This window comes from Rhinolophus hipposideros, assembly GCF_964194185.1.
Source record: "Rhinolophus hipposideros genome assembly, chromosome: 25".
NCBI lineage: Eukaryota > Metazoa > Chordata > Mammalia > Chiroptera > Rhinolophidae > Rhinolophus > Rhinolophus hipposideros.
In genome coordinates, this window is record NC_138071.1 from 4,379,058 (window position 1) to 4,399,198 (window position 20,141).

At 42.5% G+C, this 20,141-nt stretch overlaps 1 protein-coding gene across 1 annotated transcript in view; it reads left to right on the plus strand.

Annotated features, from left to right (window-relative positions):
- Positions 1-19,787, plus strand: part of MET (MET proto-oncogene, receptor tyrosine kinase) — a 118,838-nt gene extending 99,051 nt beyond the window's left edge. Inside the window, exons 15-21 of the mRNA XM_081038784.1 lie at positions 58-288; positions 2,171-2,251; positions 4,616-4,797; positions 7,715-7,824; positions 8,971-9,136; positions 17,341-17,477; positions 17,586-19,787. Of these exons, the coding sequence (XP_080894910.1) occupies positions 58-288; positions 2,171-2,251; positions 4,616-4,797; positions 7,715-7,824; positions 8,971-9,136; positions 17,341-17,477; positions 17,586-17,796 (1,118 nt within the window). The 3' untranslated portion in view covers positions 17,797-19,787. The remainder of the gene's footprint in view (positions 1-57; positions 289-2,170; positions 2,252-4,615; positions 4,798-7,714; positions 7,825-8,970; positions 9,137-17,340; positions 17,478-17,585) is intronic.
- The last annotated feature ends 354 nt before the right edge of the window (positions 19,788-20,141 follow it).

The window sequence follows — 20,141 nt, forward strand, 5'->3', positions numbered from 1 at the left end:
CTCTCTGTTGCAGTGAGTTTTTGCTCTTGTTTTCTAATACTGTGCTTTATCTTGCAGACCAGTTTGCTAACTCATCCCAGAATGGATCCTGCAGACAAGTGCAGTGCCCTCTGATGGACCTCTCCCCCATCCTGCCTGGTGGAGACTCTGACATGTCCAGCCCGTTGCTGCAAAATACCGTTCGCATTGACCTCAGCGCACTGAATCCGGAGCTGGTTCAGGCCGTCCAGCACGTGGTGATTGGGCCTAGCAGCCTGATTGTGCATTTCAATGAGGTCATAGGAAGAGGTCAGTGTTTCCACTCAGCTCTTTGTTCAAGACGATTTTCCAGTAAGCATGTTGTCTTCTGCCTTTGCAGATTAGAGACTTAGACAATGGTGGAAGCAACCAACAGTGCGGTGATAACAAGTGCACTTGATCTCTGTTCTGCAGAAAAACAGGCTTGCGAATCATAGCCATGGGGATTTGCCCCTGGATCTGGAGGCAGTTTGATAATCTCCCAAACATACGAGAAATCAATCACATTCCTTCCTCACCTTTTTCATAATGACAATTCTAATTTCTTGAAAGGTACCTTTTACCTCTTTCTAAAATATCAATCTTTTACGTTTCAATATTTTTACTCCTACTTCCTTCCAGTCTTTCTTTACTCTAAAAACACTGGCTGACTCTGAAGTCCTGGTTTGTAGCAGTTTGTACCCTGCTGGGCGGCATCAGAAGGCAGGGAATTTGTAGCATTCTCCTAACCTGACACACCATATATCGTCTCTACAATGCACTTCAATTTCTTTATACGGAGAGGAATGGATATTTGTAAAGCCAGATAGAGCGGCAAGAGTAGCTACCAGAAGCCAGAAAATGAACTCCACTCTTCCCTTGTTTCTAAAACGCTTTTACCTTTAATACAGTCTGGCCTCTGATCCCTTTTATTCAATCTGTGCTGCCAAAGCTCGCACAGGCCTGGGCAGCACGACGCAGAGGCTGGCGGGCGGGCTGCCCTATATGAGCACGAGGCCTGCCCGTCCCCTGCTGCCACAGCAGCCACACGTTCCTCGTCACACACCCCAGACTTCCGTCCTCAGCCACTCCCCGCCCCTGGTAGCAGCTTCACTGTCAGTAAACATGTATCACAGCAGAGTAACACATAGTTCTGTCACCGGCCTAGAAATTCCGGTAATTGCACCAGTTTTAGAGCCTGTAGCTTCACTAATTATGTTCTAATTCTGCATATCGTAAAATTAGAATTATTTTTTAATCATGAAGGAGCAAAAAATGGTAATTATTTCTCTTACAAAGGAATAATCATTAACCATTCTATAAATATTAACTATTGGTTATTTATGTTTTTCCTCAGTAGAATGTGAGCCCTTGAGAGCATAGGTTTTATTTCATTCATCTTTGCATTACAAGAGGGTAGACCAACGCCTGACACTCACATACCAGGCACTGGGGGAGTCTTGGCTGGATGGATGAATTAATTAATGAATGACTTACACAGCTATCCAATGCTTGGCACCTCTGGGGAAAATTACTGCCACCCGAGGAAAGGTTACTACTGGGAAAGTGAGGTGGCCAGCGCCAGACAGAACTAGATGAAGTGACTCAGAGTGAATTTGCTTCATCTGGGCAATTTCCTTTCAGTTTCAGCCAACTTGGGTTACATATTAACTGGTGACTAAGGGGGGAAATCCTTCTTCTGTAATGCTAATCTTATTTCCAATGGTCACATTTTCATTTCATTTTAGTTTATTGGAATATAGGGAGCTTATTTTATTGCATTTTTTCATGTGGGTAAAATTTTATTTTCACATTTAAAAAATATTTTTTTGATCCTTAAAAATAATAAAAATTTTTATGAGGCAGATGTTACTCTTTTCACTGGTTTCACTTGTTGAATATTTTATTATAATACCCTTTAGTAGCAGTTATATCATCTAAATTTTTATCATGTATTGAATAACATTGCTTGTAACTTTGGGTAAAATGTATTACATCTACATATATTCACAAATACACACATAGAGTGATATTGTTAATCAAAAGTAGAAGAAAAAATATACCATTTTGTCATGTAGAAAAAAAAGGAAATGAAGATCATAAAGGGATTCATAAATAATTGTTGCATAATTAAAAGTAATGCAGCACTAACCAAACTCCCTCTTTCATATAGGACATTTTGGTTGTGTGTATCATGGGACTTTGTTGGATAATGATGACAAGAAAATTCACTGTGCTGTGAAATCCTTGAATAGTAAGTCACATTCTATTTAAGTACACTTCTGTGGTTTGCAAACTGATAGTTCATAATAAAGTGTAAATTTACACTTTCCCTTGTGGAAAAATCAGCTACTGCTGCAATTATGGATCTAATCCTGAAACTTTGGTCTAAATTCTTATTGAAATATTTCCTCAGAAATTGTCCCTCAGAGCCCTCATAAGTTTGTGTAGGAGAAATGAGGTTCCTGGATGAGCGGAGTATCATTTAACTCTGTTTGGCTTATAATATTTGTTATGCAAGTGACATTTATGGAAAGTATTGGAAGCATGTTGGCACATACAATAGTAATGACTCATTTTACCCAGAGGCATTACTATAATTATTTTTTCACCGCAACTTCCATTAAAAGATAAAAAATGAAATAAGACAAAGAGGAGAAAACTATGCTGGCAGAAAATTGAAAAATTGAAAATGTGGTAGTATCTCATTTATCCGCATTTTTGGGGAGTGAGGTATTCCACGTAAATGAACTTCCTAAACAAGTGAAACTTACCCCCCTTTTAATGCTAGAACATTTTCTCAAATTTTAGCAAAAATCTTTTTTAAATGGAATGCATACTCTGCTTAAAAAACAAAGAGTGCTTCCAAACATAAACTCAGACTTTACTGATGACCCAGAGCCATAAGTGTGGCATGAATTACTATCTTGGACAACGCAATGTATTCATTCTAGCGTTTTCCTGGCTCCATGTTGCTGACAGCTCTCACACGCCAAGTCATTGCTGGCGTTTCCTAACTGTCCAAGTTTGTGCTCAAAATTTGCAGTATCCTGAAAAATGTCAGCCAGTTACATTACAAGTTTACATTGGAATTAATAAGCTTTAAATGCACAAGTGAAGGGTTTTTCTGCAAGATAAGTTTTATTGTCAGAACTATTTCAGCCTTTTCTTACACATAAATCTCACGTTCTATGTGGTGGATTTGGTTGGAAGTCTGACCAGGAGGTGATAAAAGGGACAGTTTATATAAAACCTAACAACAAACTGTGATGGATTAAGTATGATTGTCAATAAATTTGCCTCATGAGAGAGCATCACTGCCAATTATACAAAGGATAGTCCTGATGCCAAGAAACCTTTCCCTGTCCCTGGGATGTGTTGATCTCTCTAGACTTCCAGGTTTCAGAATGTACTGCATTTGTAAAAGAATATCATCACCGACACTGACACTAGTCAGATAAATAAATTAAAGATTGTTCACTCTTCATTAATACTGACTGGTGTCAAGCCCTCAGGCTTTCTGTCTGGAAGTGATTAGAAACTATTAGAAACCAAAAAAAAAAAAAAAAATCTACTTAGATATATGACAGCGATTGGTCTTCAAATCCTCCCATCCCCCAGATCTGAAAACTATGGCCCGATACCTGGTTTCTGAAATAAAGTTTATTGAGACTTAGCTGCCTCTTGCCGTGGCTGCTTTTGCACCGTGACGGCAAGGTTGAGTATTTGCAACAGAAACCGTACGGTCCACAAAGCCAGAAAACATTTGCTATCTGGCTCTTCACAAAAAAGCTGCCCACCCCTGCCCTCAACAGTCACTGCAGAAACGGACTGGCCTGCTTCCCTTTCATTTTTCTGTAAGAGACAGACTGGTTCTCAAGGAGACAAACTGTTTACAAACTGGGAGGAGGTGGTGACTCGAAGTCACAGTGCAAGGTGACATCACTTACCATATTTTGCCGTGTATAATGCGCACTTTTTCCCCCAAATTTGTAAGAGAAAATAAAGATGCTCATTATACATGGGTAGTAGTAATTCCGTATCTATATAAATGTTTTTAATTCTTTTCCTTATGCTTGTGAGTTAAAAGTGCAACTCTAGAAATCAATAACAATATCTGTATGCAAAATAATACCCTGGAATATGATAATCGGTTTTGTTAAACTTAAGAGGAATTTGAAACAACGAGGATTTCTTGGCCTTCTATGACGTGTAAATATTGTAAATTTGTTACTGGTACATAACATTTTTTGTACCTTGTATCTGTTCTTGTGTTTTGTAATTATTTGCTACATAACATTTCTTCTACCATAATATGTTAAAAAAATTAATGCTAAAATTCTTTATAATACAAAAGCAAGTACCTAAATGTAAACAAATACAAATTCGAATTGAAAAATTACAACAAAAGAATTTTCCCTGAAAATTTGGGCCAAAAACGTGGGTGCGCATTATACACAGGAGCACATTATACACAATAAAACACGGTACTCAATGTATTGTAAAAACACCGTGAGGGTGGAGCCCTGTGGGTTTACATCCCATTGCTCTCCCTATCCGAACGTGACAAAATATTCATTGTTCCGTAATGAAATCACTATCTCTGCTGCTTTGTCAGGAATCACTGACATAGGAGAAGTTTCCCAGTTTCTGACTGAAGGGATCATCATGAAAGATTTCAGTCATCCCAATGTTCTCTCACTCTTGGGAATCTGCCTTCGCAGTGAGGGGTCCCCACTGGTGGTCCTACCTTACATGAAACATGGAGATCTTCGAAATTTCATTAGAAATGAGACTCATGTAAGTATATCACCAAGCTAACAAACTGATGAACTAGCTGTAAGGCAGCCTTCCAAAAGGTGCCTATTTTGAACCTTTTTAAAAGCTTTTAGCCAAAGCAGTACCCGTAAAATGTTAGCAACATTCCAGTATCCAGAGACCGTTTCAACTCAGTTGTACCTGCAGATATTCTGGTGGGAAGATGGTGCTACCTAGCAGGGTTTCCCCAGGGGCCATGATTCTTCCCTAGCCTGCAAACAGCCTTCCTCTACCTTCCCCCTCATAGGTACATTTAGTCATCTTTGAGTACCTACTGTGTGCAAGAAACAGCACAGGAGACATAGAGGCACATTAGCCTCAGCCCACATGAAGATTTAACTCTAGAAGGAAAGACATTAAAGAATTAGTTATAAATAAGTCCCTTGTTATTCTTCAAACTTAACAACCACTCTCTTACCTCAGGACGTTTGCACTTGTTGTTCCCTCTGCCTGAACCACTCTTCCCCAAAATATCCACACATCTCACTTACTCATTAACTTCAGCTTTTTACCCTAATGTGATCCTCAAAATGAGCCTTTCCTGACCTGTCTAAAATTGTACTTGACTCACCCCATCCTTATGCCTTCCATCTGTCTCCTCTCCCCTGCTTTATTTTTCTCCAACACACTTATCTTTCTATACACTAGGGCTGAGGCCTGAGCGGTCCATTTGTGTGACCATGAGCCACGTGTGAAATGTGGCCAGTCTAAAGTGAGATATGCTGTAAGTGTAGACAACATAGGTTTTGAATATTTAGTATAAAAAGGTAAAATATTAATAATTGGTTATGTTGATTATCGAAATGATATTTTGGATATGTGGGTTGATAAATATATTATGAAAATTAATTTCATCTGTTTCTTTTTACTTTTAAATATGACTATTAGAAAATTTTATATTACATTTGTGGCTTGCATTATATTTCCATTGAACACTGCTGCACTAGACAATAAATGAAATAAGAACAGCTACATGCATATGTATATATGTGTGGATGTGTGCACACAAACATACACACATCCCATTGAAATACTGGCTCATGAGGGTAGGGCCTTCTGTGTGTTTGTTCTCTGCTGTGGCCCCAACACTTGCAATAGTGTTTGGCACGTAAATTAGTAAACGTGTTTAGCTCAGAGTTACAAAAGAAGTTCATAGGCTTCTGCTAGTGGGAGCTTCTTAGTGACATTTATGGCAGGACCTCAAGGGTGAGCAGGTGATGGCCAGAGCAGAGCCGAAGAGGGAAGAAGAGGGTGCCCCGAACTGAAGTGCCAGGGGCCTCAGGCTCCATTCTGGCCCCTGGAAGAGTTAACGGGGTAGCTTTACTCTTGGTGGAAAACAGTTTCGTAAACATGGGGGCAGTTTCAGAAGAAGGAGCTCTGGGATGGCACAGGAAGTCATACGTGTGTTCAGCCACAAGAATAAAAGACTCCCTGGCAGCGAATGTTTGCGATGGGTGACTTGACCTGACGAAGTACAAAGCTGCCCTGACAGGTCCCACTTTTCCACTTTAATTCTTGTCATTACCCTGACAAGCCCATCTGGTTGGATATGTTGCCTTCTCCAGGGTATTATTCCCCCAGGGTTAAAACGTGATGGAAATTTCTTACTGTGCAGCACCCTGGCCTATTAGAACACAGGGAGTCCATACTGATGACAACCACGAACATAGATGCGCCTTAGGGAGAATCCTAAAATGCAGGGAGCCTTCCCACACACACTGTGCACTAAGCAGGGCTGCAGCCTTCCTGGCACATCCCGACTGTCGGGCTCTTGGGCTCACGGACTCCACAGCAGCTGCTGAGGAAGAGATGAGCTATTCCTGAGGGCAGGCCTCAGCAAGGCTGATGCCACGGGACAGGGATACAACTTCAGAGGCTCTTCTTCCAGTTACTGTAGACACGCCTCTGTCCACCCAGTTTTGTGGGTGGAGTTTCTGAAGCATGAGATCCCCTGTTCTCCACGTAGGTCCAGGCCCCCGCGTGGTGAGTGGTGCTTCAGTACCACGAGGAGGGCATCTGATGGGATTGATTTCACTGTGGTGTGGGCTTTGGAGCCTAAACGATTGAGGTTCAAATCCTGACTCCACCACTTACCACCTGAGTGGTTTGGGGTGATTTCTTTCGTTCTGAACTTCCTGTATTAACCACATATTTCCAATGCTCGGACTTCTGGGACGTTGCTGGCTCTGGCGGGACTGCCCCTCCCAGGACTGGCAAATTCCCAGGGATGGAAAACAACTCACCTTCAAAGAGCATGCAAACCAGCAAATCCCCGCTACCTCCTTTAAATCCCAGCTTCCTCCTTTAAAGGGCTCTCACATGCTGTCACTATCCACCTGCCCTAATCGCTTAAGGGCAGGGTCCAGACAGCCAGGGACAGCCCTACACCCCGAAGCCTGCCTGCTGAAATCATTCAGACATGCCTGTTTACCCTGCCTTGTCCATTTCTTCCTGCAGAAGCCCCAGTAAAGACTACCCCCTGACCAACCCAACCCGAGTGTTTCCTGTGTGCACTCGCATGGCAGGGCATGTCCCCTTCCCTTGGGAATTGTAGCAAACTATCTTTTCAATGGTAGTTGTCTCCCATCGGTTGGCCTCAACAGACCTGAATAATAATAAAACCTACATTTTAAAACTCCTTCAATTTCCCATCTGAAAAATAGAGCCCCTATAACCTGCCTTACAGAAGTGTATAAGGATTAGCCAAAATTTATTTTTAAAAAAACATCTAGCCAGGTACTTTGCAAACAGTAGATACTTAATCAATGATTGTTGTCATCAACAGGGCACAAGTTATTATTTGAAGCAAGATCGTTCTTATAAACATTTCAGAATTCTGAGATCATAGCTGGCACAGTAGATGCTTAATTTATGTGTTTCCAATTCTCTTTGATTGCAGAACCCAACTGTAAAAGATCTTATTGGCTTTGGTCTTCAAGTAGCCAAAGGCATGAAATATCTTGCAAGCAAAAAGTTTGTGCACAGAGACTTGGCCGCAAGAAACTGTATGTAAGTATCAGAATTTCGGTGCCCACCGTCCAAACTAAGTGACCGTGAGGAATGTGGGTCCCACTGGTGGAGGCTAGCAAGGAAGTTTGCTATTCTTCTGCAAAATTCTTTGTTTCCATTACAGTTTTAAATCGGTATATGAGCACAGGAGATGTAGGCGGCCCTTTCAGGCTTTGTCAATGGAGAATTTAAAAGATTCTCCAGAGGGGATCTGAACAGCAGTTGTGTGCTTTCGCTTTTCTTCTTTCTTCCAAAGTAGCCCCCAGTGTTGTGGTCTCATGCTGCATTAGCTTTGGGAGGTAGAATTTGATTCAGCCTGTTACAGTGAAAAGGAAAAGGCTGATAACACAAACACCAACCTATTGTCACTTCCCAAAGGTGGATCTGAAGTCAGCCTGCAGAAGCCCTACCAAAAATGGTGTTTGGGAATGAATGTACAAAAGAACTTGTACCTGGCTGCCTGGGCTATATAATGCAGCAGTCCAGTCTGTTATTCATGCAGCCCTGGTTGCGTAGCACTCGTTCATGACTCACTGTGTGTGTGAGGGAGAGAGCGTGCTGCTAATTTTCTACCTTGGTTTTGGTCAATGTAACAACACAAAAGCTGGCCTAAGCAAAAGGATTCATAGCCTCAGGTAGGGTGAACCGACTCGACCATGTATCCTGTTTCTCTGTTCCCTCAGTGCTGAGATATGAGTTTTATGTACTAACCTAGCGCAGTTGAGAATGAAAAAGGGAAATAACAGTCCTCTGTCATGTCTGTCCCATAAAACTAAGTTCTACTAGTAGTTGACAAGTGACTATCGGCCATTGCTTTTGGTTAGTCAGGCGGCATACTTGATTTAGCAATGAAGGAAAGCGGGGAGGGGGCCAATTTTTTGTTTCCCCAGATTTAAAGCCAAATGAATTTTCTTCTGCCACATCATTCATGGTCTCTTTCCTTGGCCTGTTGAATTTGTAATGGGCATGCCAAGCATTTTTATTCAAGAATTCCACTGTAATTCAGTGTTAGTTGAGGTCAGAGGAAGCCTCACGGCAGAAGTTACAGATTTTCGGATTTCAAATACTGAAGTCTCTTGTTCCAATCCAGAGCTATGCAGCATATGCTACTTCAGCCACCAGCGATCATTTTTGTCCTTTCTGTAGGCTGGATGAAAACTTCACCGTGAAGGTTGCTGATTTTGGTCTTGCTAGAGACGTGTACGATAAAGAGTACTACAGTGTCCACAACAAAACAGGCGCCAAGCTGCCCGTGAAGTGGATGGCTTTGGAAAGCCTGCAGACTCAGAAGTTCACCAGCAAGTCCGATGTGGTAACGCACGGATCGCCCTCACCTTTCTCCTCTTTCACTTCCACACCCAACTTTTGTAGTGGTTTTATGGCTACTTAATGTTTTTTATAAGGAAAAGAAACCATTAATGCTACTAATTTATTTGTCTTCCTAAGTAAAAGCTGGCTCGTCTGACAGGCACCCATAGGACGTTTCCATAAATTCATTTATTCAAACACATTTGTTGAGCAGAGCCCCAGGCTGGAGCCTGATAAAGCCCAGTGCTGAACCAGGTGAGAACCTGGAGTCAGCTCAGCAGGGAAGAAGGCGTGGCCATCAGTAACTGTCACAAAGTGGACTGGGATTAGCCCAGCCACTCAGAGCTCAAGCTGGAGGCCATCACTGAGGCGGGTCCAGCAGTGAAGTCATTATTCCTGCCCCTAGCTGGAAACATGCTTTCCTTTGTCTGCGAAGATCATCTTCCCCTCAGACCAAACGTCAGAAGGCATGCCCCTGAGTACTGAGAGCAGGAGACACTCATCTGCCAGCCACACCTACCCCTCCCCTTGGTGGAGGGGACGGTGCTCGAAAGGGTCCTTAAAGGATGGAATGGGCAATGAAATAAGCAATACCAATCCAGGGCAGGCGAAGGTACAGGAAAGTGTACACACCTGTCAAGTTCTAGGGAAAAAGTAAACGGGGTGATTTGGCCAAAATGGAGACTGCACAGAGGACTTATGAGAATAAAGTAAGAAAAATATATTCATGCCAGATCATAGAGGTCCTTGGAAAGCCAGCTAGGGAGTCCGGAATTTATCCTCTGGTCAAGAGCAAACAGTAAAGTGTAATCAGATTAAATTACTACAGACTTTCTTCATCCTGTAAAATGATTGAGGAGGAGCTAGATACAGAAAGACAAAGTGAGAGACAGAATCTGAAATAACATGGAAACTGTGAGACTAGAAAAGAAGAGATGGAAGGAAAGGGCATCTCGGAGGTAAAATCAACACTATTCAGCAAGAAATTGATGAAAGTTAAAGCTGAGCAAGTCATGCGCTGGTGCAGTAACAGGCACGTGAAGCACAGGAGCCGAAGCTGGTTTGGGAAGAAAGACACGAGGCTCCACCTAGAACGCGCTGAGTCTGACGTGACAGCAGGACAGCCAGGCCGAGGGGTCCATCACGCCGTGAGACACACGGAGCTGCTGCCTGTGCGGCCTCTGCCATTGTGTTAGTCTCTCTGGGCTGCCTGACACAACACCGCAGACTGGAAGGCTGAGACAACACACATTTACTTCTCACAGTTCTGCAGGCTGGAGGGTGCCAGCGTGGCTCGCTTCTGATGAGAGCCCTCTTCCTGATGTGACATGGCCCTCTTCTTCTCACTGTGTCCTCTTGTGAGGAGAGAGCAAGGGCAGGGGCACTGACCCCAGCAACAGGGCCCCACCCTCACCTCCTCCTGGAAGCTTGAGGACCTCCCCAAAGCCCCACCTCCTCACACCCTCACACTGACAGTCAGAGCTTCCACATAGGAATGTGGGGAGGACACAGTTCAGCCCATGACAGAGGTCAAAGTTGGAATGCTTTTGAGAGTGTGAAAGCAGTCATTTGGGAGAACCTCCATCTATGGGGCGGGGAAGCAGAGAGGTGGCAGATCCAGGACAAGAGGCTGTTAGGGAAGCCAGAGAAGAGCAAGTTTGAAGCAGAGCTAGGAAGTTCAGCAGGGCGCCCTGCTGTCAGACAAGGATGCCTCAGGAGCTGGGGTGCTGCAGAGGCCGAGGTGTGAGGGAGCCCGGGGTCGGCTGGGGGAGAGTGCCCTTATTCCATCTGCACACAATAGGCCAAGAGGACTGATGTCTGCAGGTAGAGAAGCATGGACCTTTCAGCCCTTGAGGACAATTGGAAAAGAAAAAGTACAACCCATGACATCAGCAAAAACTAATGCTGATGGAGAACATGGACTTCAGAAGAGAAATGGTTGGCAGCTCTTGAGAGATTGCGAGGGGCGGGGCTGAAATGCAGCCTGGATGGGAAAGCGAGAAACCACCTTACCCTCCCCACTCTGGGTTAGCAAGACAGAGAGGCGTGGCCTCTACTGGTAAGAGTTTCAGAGAAATCGTGATCTTCAAGTGAAAGCCAAGCTTCAGTTGCTATGAGGAGGTGGGGAGACATTAGAAATAAGGTGAGGTGACTGGGGAGTTTGTTTTCAATAAGAACGTAACAGGTTGTCGCGGAGGAATGGGACTTCAGGGCAGCCAGGACTGCTAAGAGAATGTGGTAGCACATGGTGGAGCAAATGCCTGAGTTCCTGGTCCTGAAATGCTCTGAAACAGATGAAAGAAGTGGACACTAGAGAGGTCGGCTGGGGACATGTTTGTGACGGTGGCAGGTAGAGGCAGAAGGCAGGGACTTAACCCATCCTCAAAGAGCATACTGTTCATTCAGACCCAACAGTTACTCTACCATTAAGAGCCACAACTAACTTACAACTCAATAAGGAGAATACTCAATTTTTTTAAATAGTCAAAAGATTTGAATAGACATTTTACCAAAGTGATGTAAGATAAGCTAGCTAATAAGTGCATGAAAACCTGCACCCACACAAAGTCTGATACGTGAATATTCACAGTAGTAGGACTCGTAATAGCCAAAACGCAGGAGCAACCCCAAGGTCCGTCCACTGGTGAAGGGCTAACAAAATACGGCATGTATCCACAATAGGAGTGGAACCATTCAGCGATACAAGGAACTACAGATCCATACTGCAACATGGGCAAACCTCAGAAACATTATGTTACGTGAAAGAAGGCAGACAAAAGATTACGTGTTGAATGATTCCATTTACATAAAATTTCTAGAAAGATGCAAAACGATAGAGACAGAAAGCTATGGAATCTGGGGCTCATAGTAGGAGTGAAGATTGACTCTAAACGGGCATGAGGGAACTTTTTGGGTGTTGGAATTAATCTAAAACTTAATTGTGATGGTAGCTGCACAACTATATAAATTTAGTCAATATCATCAAGTATACACTTACAATTGGCAAATTTTACGATATATAAATTATACCTCATCAAAGCTGTTAAAACAAAACAAAAAGAGCCCGATGAATTTTTGGATGTTCAAGGCGAGAGTTATGATTCTGAGCTTTTGTACAACCCCTTCCCCCGACACACACCACTACCTCCACAAATACACATAGACCACATGGAGGCCACCACTTTTCACAGAGCAACTGTCACTCAAATATTTGACTGGAAGTGTACGTAGGGTTCTGCAGATCTGAAGTGCTATGTCTCCTCCCTCGTTGTACTACATAATGGGTGCCCTGGGTCATCCAGACACAGCTCTGCTTTGGCCAGTAGTTATTGACTACATGGATATATTTGCATGAAATTTCATGTCCAGGATAGCACGATCTTCTGAATGTTGACATGGAACATTTCCGAAAGCATGTAATAAGCTGTACCTATGTTAAAATCTACAAGCAAAAACTTGCTGCTTGTAGAAAGGTCCACTTTCTTGCAGATGTCCAGATGGAGTTTGGCCAAAGACCTATTCACACAAACGGGGGTGTCGTTACACTTCAGTTCCTCATATCCAGTCCTGTACAGTGTTTCACACTTAGCACAGCTGCTTCCATTAAAGTCAGTATTGGCTTCTCAGGTGTTCAGTCAGCTGGCTTTTTCATCCTGCTTCAGCATTCTGCAGCATTTAACACTTGACCACTCCTTCCTTCTTGAAATTTCCTCCTCCTTTGGTTTCTGGGACACTGCACCACCTGATTTTCCTCTTGCTTCTCGGTTGTTTTCTTTACCCTTGCTGGCTTCTCTGCCTTCTCTCACTTCCTACATGCAACTAGCCCCCAGGATTTTGGTCTTTGGGTGTCAGCTTCCCTTAACCATTGCAACCATTCCCATCAACATTCACCTGTGAAGTCTCTCTTCCTGGATGTTCTCAATCAGTGCCACAAATTTACCATGTTCAAAGTCAAACGCTTTCCTGCCAGTTCTCAATTCCTCTCTTCTTTATCTCTATTCTTGGCATCACCATTATGCAGTTTACCAAGGCTTCAACCTTCTGGTATACAGTTCTTCAAGTTTTAAAGAATGTGTACAGTTGTGTGACTACCCCCAGCACCACAGCCAGGACATAGAACACTTCTATCATTCTGGAAAATTTCCTTGTGCCCCTTTGTGGTCAACCCTTAACCTATGCTTAGGACCTGGAAACCACTAGTCCTGTTTTCTGTCACTATAGTTGTACCGTTTCTAGAGTATCATGTAAATGGAACTGTACAGTAAGTAGCATTTGGGTCTGTCTCCTTTCACCTCCCATAATGCACTTGAGAGTTAACCACGGTTGTGGCAGTGATTCATTCCTCTTTTTTTGTTGTAAAAAAAAACGCACACATATAACAAAATTGACCACCTTAACCATTTGTGAGTGTACAGAACCGTCGTGTTAACTATGTGCAGATTTTTATGCAGCAGATCTCTAGAACTTCTTCATCTTGCGACACTGAAATTCTATGTCCACTGAACATCTCCCCATTGCCCCTCCCCCAGCCTCTTTGGCAACCACCATTCTACTTTCTGTTTCTAAAAGTCTGACTACTTTAGATACGTCATATCCATAAGTAGAATCATGTATTATCTGTTCGTGACTGGCGTATTTCCCTTAGTGCATATACTCGTAATGTCTTCAAGGTTCATCCATGTTGTAACTTTTGAGATTTCCTTCTGATTTAAGGCTACATAATACTTCATTGTGTGTACATTACACATTTTCTTTATCTGTTCATTTGTGGATCGACATTCAGGTTGCTTGGTGATTGGAATAATGTTGCTGTGAACGTGAGTGTGCAGATATCTCTGCAAGATTCTGTTTTCAGTGTTTTGGGGCATATACCCAGAAGTGGGGTTGCTGGATCATATAGTAGTTCTATTTTTGATGTTTTGAGGAAACTTTGTACTGTTTTCCATAGCAATTTCTTCCTTTTTGTTTCTGAGTAGCATTGCATAGTACAAATGTACCACATTTTGTTTATTCATTCACTATCCGAAGGACATTTGACTAATGATGTTGAACATCTTTTCATGTGCTTGTTGGCCGTCCTCTTACCTCCTTTAATGAAGTGCCTAGGCAAATGTTTTGCCCATTTTCTTAAGTTTTAGAATTCATTTTTCTGGGGTTTTTTTGTTGTTATTGGGTTATTTTTTAATGATTAAATTATTGAGAGCTCTTAATTTTTGGGGGGTGCAGGTATGTGTTATCAGGTATGTGTTTTTGCAAATGCATTTTTCTAGTCTGTGGCTTGCCTCTTCATTATTTTACAAGTATCAAAGAGCAGAAATTTATACTTTTATTGAAAATGTATCAATTTTTATGAATTGTGACTTTTTTTTTACAAAAAACACAGTAACAATTGTGTCGTATCTCAATTTACCTACTCTTGAATGCTCAACTCTAGCTGTCCCCATTCCCTGCTCACCTCAGCAGTGACCTTTTATAACTTTTTATAGCTTCTAACAATCTCACATCTAATAACTGCTTTGATCTTCACCTTTTATGAAGTTAGGCAGAGATTCTTCAGATGAGCTCGCTGCTGGTACTGATGTTCAGAATTGTTTGACCCTCCACGCAATCATTGTGAATGGTAGAGCTTCCTGCCTTGAAACTAAAACTGACTTATTGCCATCATTCCTAATGCACACGTATTGCACACCTCCTTCTCTGTCCCCATCTTTCCTTTCTCCCTCCTTCCCGCACCCCCCAGCCTCTCAGCTGGCATCATTCTCCATCTTTGCTCCCCTTTCCCCCATTATCCTGTCAGTCTGACGCCCTTAAATGGAATTTGGAATGCAGATAGGGCAGTGCTTTTCCTGGGAACTGCCCCCCTCTCACCTCTCTTGTCCCATGAGTCCTCCAACTCGCCTCTGAATCTAAATTATTGGTCAGAAATTTCCCCAACTCTGTCCTCTTTTTTGTGAACTTGCCCCCAGATAAACCTATAGCCTAGGTTATGGGTTAGGGAGACCTGATCACAGACAACTAATCAGCCTCTCAGAACTTTGGTTTCTTCATCCTTAAAGCATCTACAAAACCAATGACAGGATCATAACGGGGTTATAAGGATTAGATAAGATCATCTTTTCTTGCAGGTGTGATGCCCACACCCGGCTCATTATGTGACACATACCCTCTCCCACCGCCTAATTCAGGAGTTCAGTCTCATGTCGTCAGGACAGCAACCCTCACCTCCGGTTCAGAAGCCTCCGAACTTGCCTCCTCCGCCTTGTGCATCAGCTTCTCCTGTTTGCCTAAAGCACAGTGTTTACAGACGTAACCTGGAGCTCAACTCCAGTCCTGTCCCATCGATTTCAGTTTAGCCCACTTCCGACCTTCACCAACCCCACAGCATGGCCCCTCTCCACCTACCCATCCCCCACCCCTTCACATGGTCCACACGCTAGGCACAGTGACCTATGGTACTTGCAGTTCACTGAGAGCACACATGCACTGTCAGCCCTGGGCAGTGGCCATTCCCTCCATCTGGAACTCTCTCTGCCCTCACATGGCATGTACCTAGAACAGAAATGCTCCCTGTTCTTCAAGACCCATTTTACTGTCACTTTCTTCCTGAAGCTGTTCTCAATACCCTACTATTATCTCCTTGACGTTGCACAACATTTGTACCTCTTTTCTATTATTGCTCTAAATTATGGTGATTATGTCTTATTGTTGCACTTGACAGTTAATTGCATAATCCTTAACCCTGTTAAACCAGCCATAGGCTTATCTAGTCACTTGGACAGGAACCTACTGTGCACCATCAAGGTCACTAGGTACTTGTTACACTGATTTAAATTTTAATGCAAATTCTGGGACTTGAAGGTTAACACGGTGGAGTTGTCAGGAGTGACTCACGATTTTCAGGTTTAAAACCTGGTTTTGAAAGGCTGTAGAGGGCAGCAAAGTTGCCTCGTTCCCCCCTGGGGAGGAGTTTGTTTGCTCAGTTTGGATCAAGGCCTTGAAGAGTGTTTGCACGGGGGCAGAGGGGACGAGCCAGTACTGGAGATGCGTGTCATCAAGCACAGCGTCTACCTGCTTCCGCTCTGTCAGCCACAGTGTGTGAAGATGTGTGTTATTCTCCTTGCTGAATATTACAAGCCACACGTGCCTCTGAAGAGCATATTCTCCTACTCCACCTGCTATTCTGCACCCTTCTCCTCCTCCACACTTCTTTGCTCTCGGCTCCTCATTTCTCCCCCCACATACTTCCTAGTCGGTGAGTGTCCTGGGAGTGTGGCTAAACAAGAACTGATTTCCTGGGTCCTCTGCCCAGAGGTGACCTGCATATGCTGACTTACTCTGTTTGTGTCGTTCTCACCTTGGTGCGTGTCCAGGAGGCGATAATGTATATGACCGGATGTATTCCGAGTAGAGTGCTTTAAATCAAGGAATTGCATACTTAGTGAAGTTCAGTAGACCAAGCAAGATGTAAGAGCCAAGCGCTCTTAATTGTTCATCTCAGTGTGAATTCAGACTTATTGGGGAACTTTTAGCGAGTCACTTGCAGTCTCCTATCAAGTACAGCTACAGCTGCTTTTATTAATCTCCTCTTTTAACATTTTCAAGTCACAGTTATTTTATTAAAATTCATTTTCAATAGAGAGCCTTGTTGCCTAGCAGTTTTGTTATTTCTTATTTTTACTATGGATGTTTACTTATATTGACTTAGATCTTCTCTTTGAACATTAACGTTTAGATATGGTTGCATTTCTTAAAGACTATTTACATTCATTTGGAAATCCCCAAAATTTAAATTTTGGAAGGCTCATGTGTCTTCTTCTTTTATGAATAATCTACAATTGCAGTGAAGCTATTGGAAAAGAGCAGGATAGAAACCGGTTAATGCCTGACTCTACACAAGAGAACTTGGAAATCCTGCTGCGCTAACTACAGATGAAATCTTAATCACCATGGGGACTTCTGGTATTCTTTTTGAAAACTTTACCTTGACTAAAGTTTTCTAAACTTTAGTAATCTAAACTTTATTCAAATCTCGTTTAAACAAATCATAAAATACATAGTTTACTAATTGCTTTTAAGGAAATTTTTGCTCAAAACAGCAAGAGCAGTGAATACACTAACCCAAGTTGAGTTATTAAGCTCTACTGATCACCTTTCCTATTTGTGTGTTCATATTTATCACCTGGACTCTCCTTTCCGTTGTTTGACTAGTGGTCCTTTGGCGTGCTCCTCTGGGAACTGATGACAAGAGGTGCCCCACCTTATCCTGACGTCAACACCTTTGACATAACAGTTTACTTGTTGCAAGGCAGAAGGCTCTTGCAACCCGAGTACTGCCCAGATCCCTTGTAAGTAGGAATTCCTTCCGAATCTTTGGTAGCTCTTATATTCTTTACTTGTACAGAAATGTGTGCCTTCAAAGTGTTTCTCACAGCATTTCTTCCTTTCTGAAACAGGTATGAAGTGATGCTAAAATGCTGGCACCCGAAAGCCGAGCAGCGCCCCTCCTTTGCTGAGCTGGTCTCCAGGATCTCAGCGATATTCTCTGCTTTCATCGGGGAGCATTATGTCCACGTGAATGCCACTTACGTGAACGTTAAGTGTGTCGCTCCATACCCTTGTCTGTTGTCATCACAAGATCACGTTGACGGTGAGGGAGACACATGACGGATGGTTACACCATCGAGCCCCTTCTGAGAAACACCGTAGAACTATCCAAACAACAGTCCACACTTCGTCCGATAGTTTTTCACTGCCTGGCCATTGATAGGCCACCAGATATTTTTTTGCTTTTGCCAAAATTGCACTATTATAGGATCTTATCTTGTTATTTTTAAATGACTAGACTGTGAGGAATTTCTCATCTGACACAGCATCAGAGCCAGAAGCTTGGTCCCACAGACCAGTGACCGATGGCAACCCTATAGCTGGATGACCTTCCTGTCGCGTTCAGGCCCAAACCTGATTTCTGGGTTGGAATTTTTAAAAATCAGGATCCCACCTGCTTTCATATGGGGAACTGAGGCATTGAATTTTGAGGGCTTCGTGATCACAGAAAATTCAGAAGTGGTAATGTCCAGGACAAACAGGGCAGCCCTGGGACCAGGCCACTCATTTAGAATTAGTGTTTCAAAGAGCTTTCATGTGTTGTATGGTCTCTAACATTTTTTATTACTGATGTTGTCATTTGCCCATTAGGCAAACATTCCCATTTCAATTTTGCATACACATTCCTTTTATTGGAGAAATATCCATAGAGAAAATGCAGTTAGTGTTTCCACACAAAATGTTTATAATTTAATAGGGATATTTACGAATTGTACATAGATGACATTGAGAAGGTTTTCATAAAATAGTTTAGTCACAATGAAATATTTAATTATCATTTAAAAATCAACTTGAGAATGATGCTATTCTAATCTAGTGGATGTGACATTTAAATGTTTTGTCTGTATTTTTTTTAAATGGAGACTGAAAATAAAACAAGTACTTTGTGATGTTGTGTTTTTAAAGATAACTTAGCATGTTTCTGAAGCAGATTGCATCTGACTGAAAGGTTTATTGGTTCCAATCACAGCTCATATGTACGCAAAGTAACGATCAACAGACTGGAAGTATTAGCCTCTCTCTCAGGTAGCAACTTCCTATCCCACAAACAAGGGGAGACAATAAAACTTTTGGGGAGTCTAGTTTTGCTTTAGGACATGTTCTATGTTAAGCAAAACATGTTGTAGAAAAAAAGGCAATTCAAAGTTCTGGCCATTTCCCCAGGACGAACAGTCGTCACCCTGAGCAGCACTTGGTGAGGTTTTGTTCCTTGACAGTTTGTGCTTACTACTGTACCGTGCGCGAGGCACAGGATCTCTAAGTGATTTTGTCTATATGAACATTGAAAGTATTATATTTTTATAAAAATGTTTATTTTTAATGATACAAGATAACTTTTGTTAGTCCATAAAAATACTGCACTGTGAACATTTCAGAAAAGGTCTCTCATACTTGGATTAATAATGGTATGATTTTAAACGGCTGTAAATAGTGAAAAGGAATTGTACTGATTGTCAGTACACAGTACCCCACACCCTCATTACATCACAGCACTCAAAGCCAGGGGTTCACACACAAGCTATGAAGAGGCTATGTTACACTGAAACCCATTAGGAGAGTTGGGCTGTTGTTGCAAGCGAGTGATTACAACCCAAAGTTCTTTGACAAAGGTGGAACTTACCAGAAGACACAAGGAATGGTACTGCAGAGATATTCCATTCAAATATTACTATTACAGAAGTGAAAAGAGGAATATTAATTCACAGAGTATTGTAAATGGTGGACGACAAAAAAAAGTCTAGTTTGCAGAAAGCAATACCTCTACCCATGTGAACAGAATGAATGCATCAAGAACAGTAAGAACTTGTGGAAACAACCTATGAACAAGACTACACACCTGTATATATGCTTGAGAAAGCTGCAATGTGAAAACCGGGTTTGCTATTTATAAACGTGTCCTTAGGTTAATGTGTCTGCACAGCTTGTGTGAGTGAAGCCTCTACTTGTCACAGCCCATTCCTGCATTTGAGCTGAATGGTACTTTGTATGTTAATAGTTGTTGTTCTAATCAATCATATGATTAAAATAAATTGTGATACATCATGTGTACTGAGAGTTGGTTATTGCTAGGCATGCTTGATTATCGACATTTACATAATGGCAGGAAGCTTCCCATTGACATCACCTGATGCACCAGGCTCATCCATTTATGAGAGACTGAGTCAAGTTCGTGCGTGGCAGCTAAAAGAACTTACACCTCTGACTCTCAGGAAGTCTGTCTGTCCAAGGGTGGTTTGCTCTGAGTTTGCCAGATTACCTGCATTTCTCTGACAATCTTTAAACTGCAAGAACACCTGCTCTGACCTCTGGATGCTGCTCTTCTGCAACAGGTGCATGCTGGGACCAGAAGGTAGGACAGTGCAGTTGGCCCAGAGGTACCACGTTGGGATTTGGAGGACAGAGGC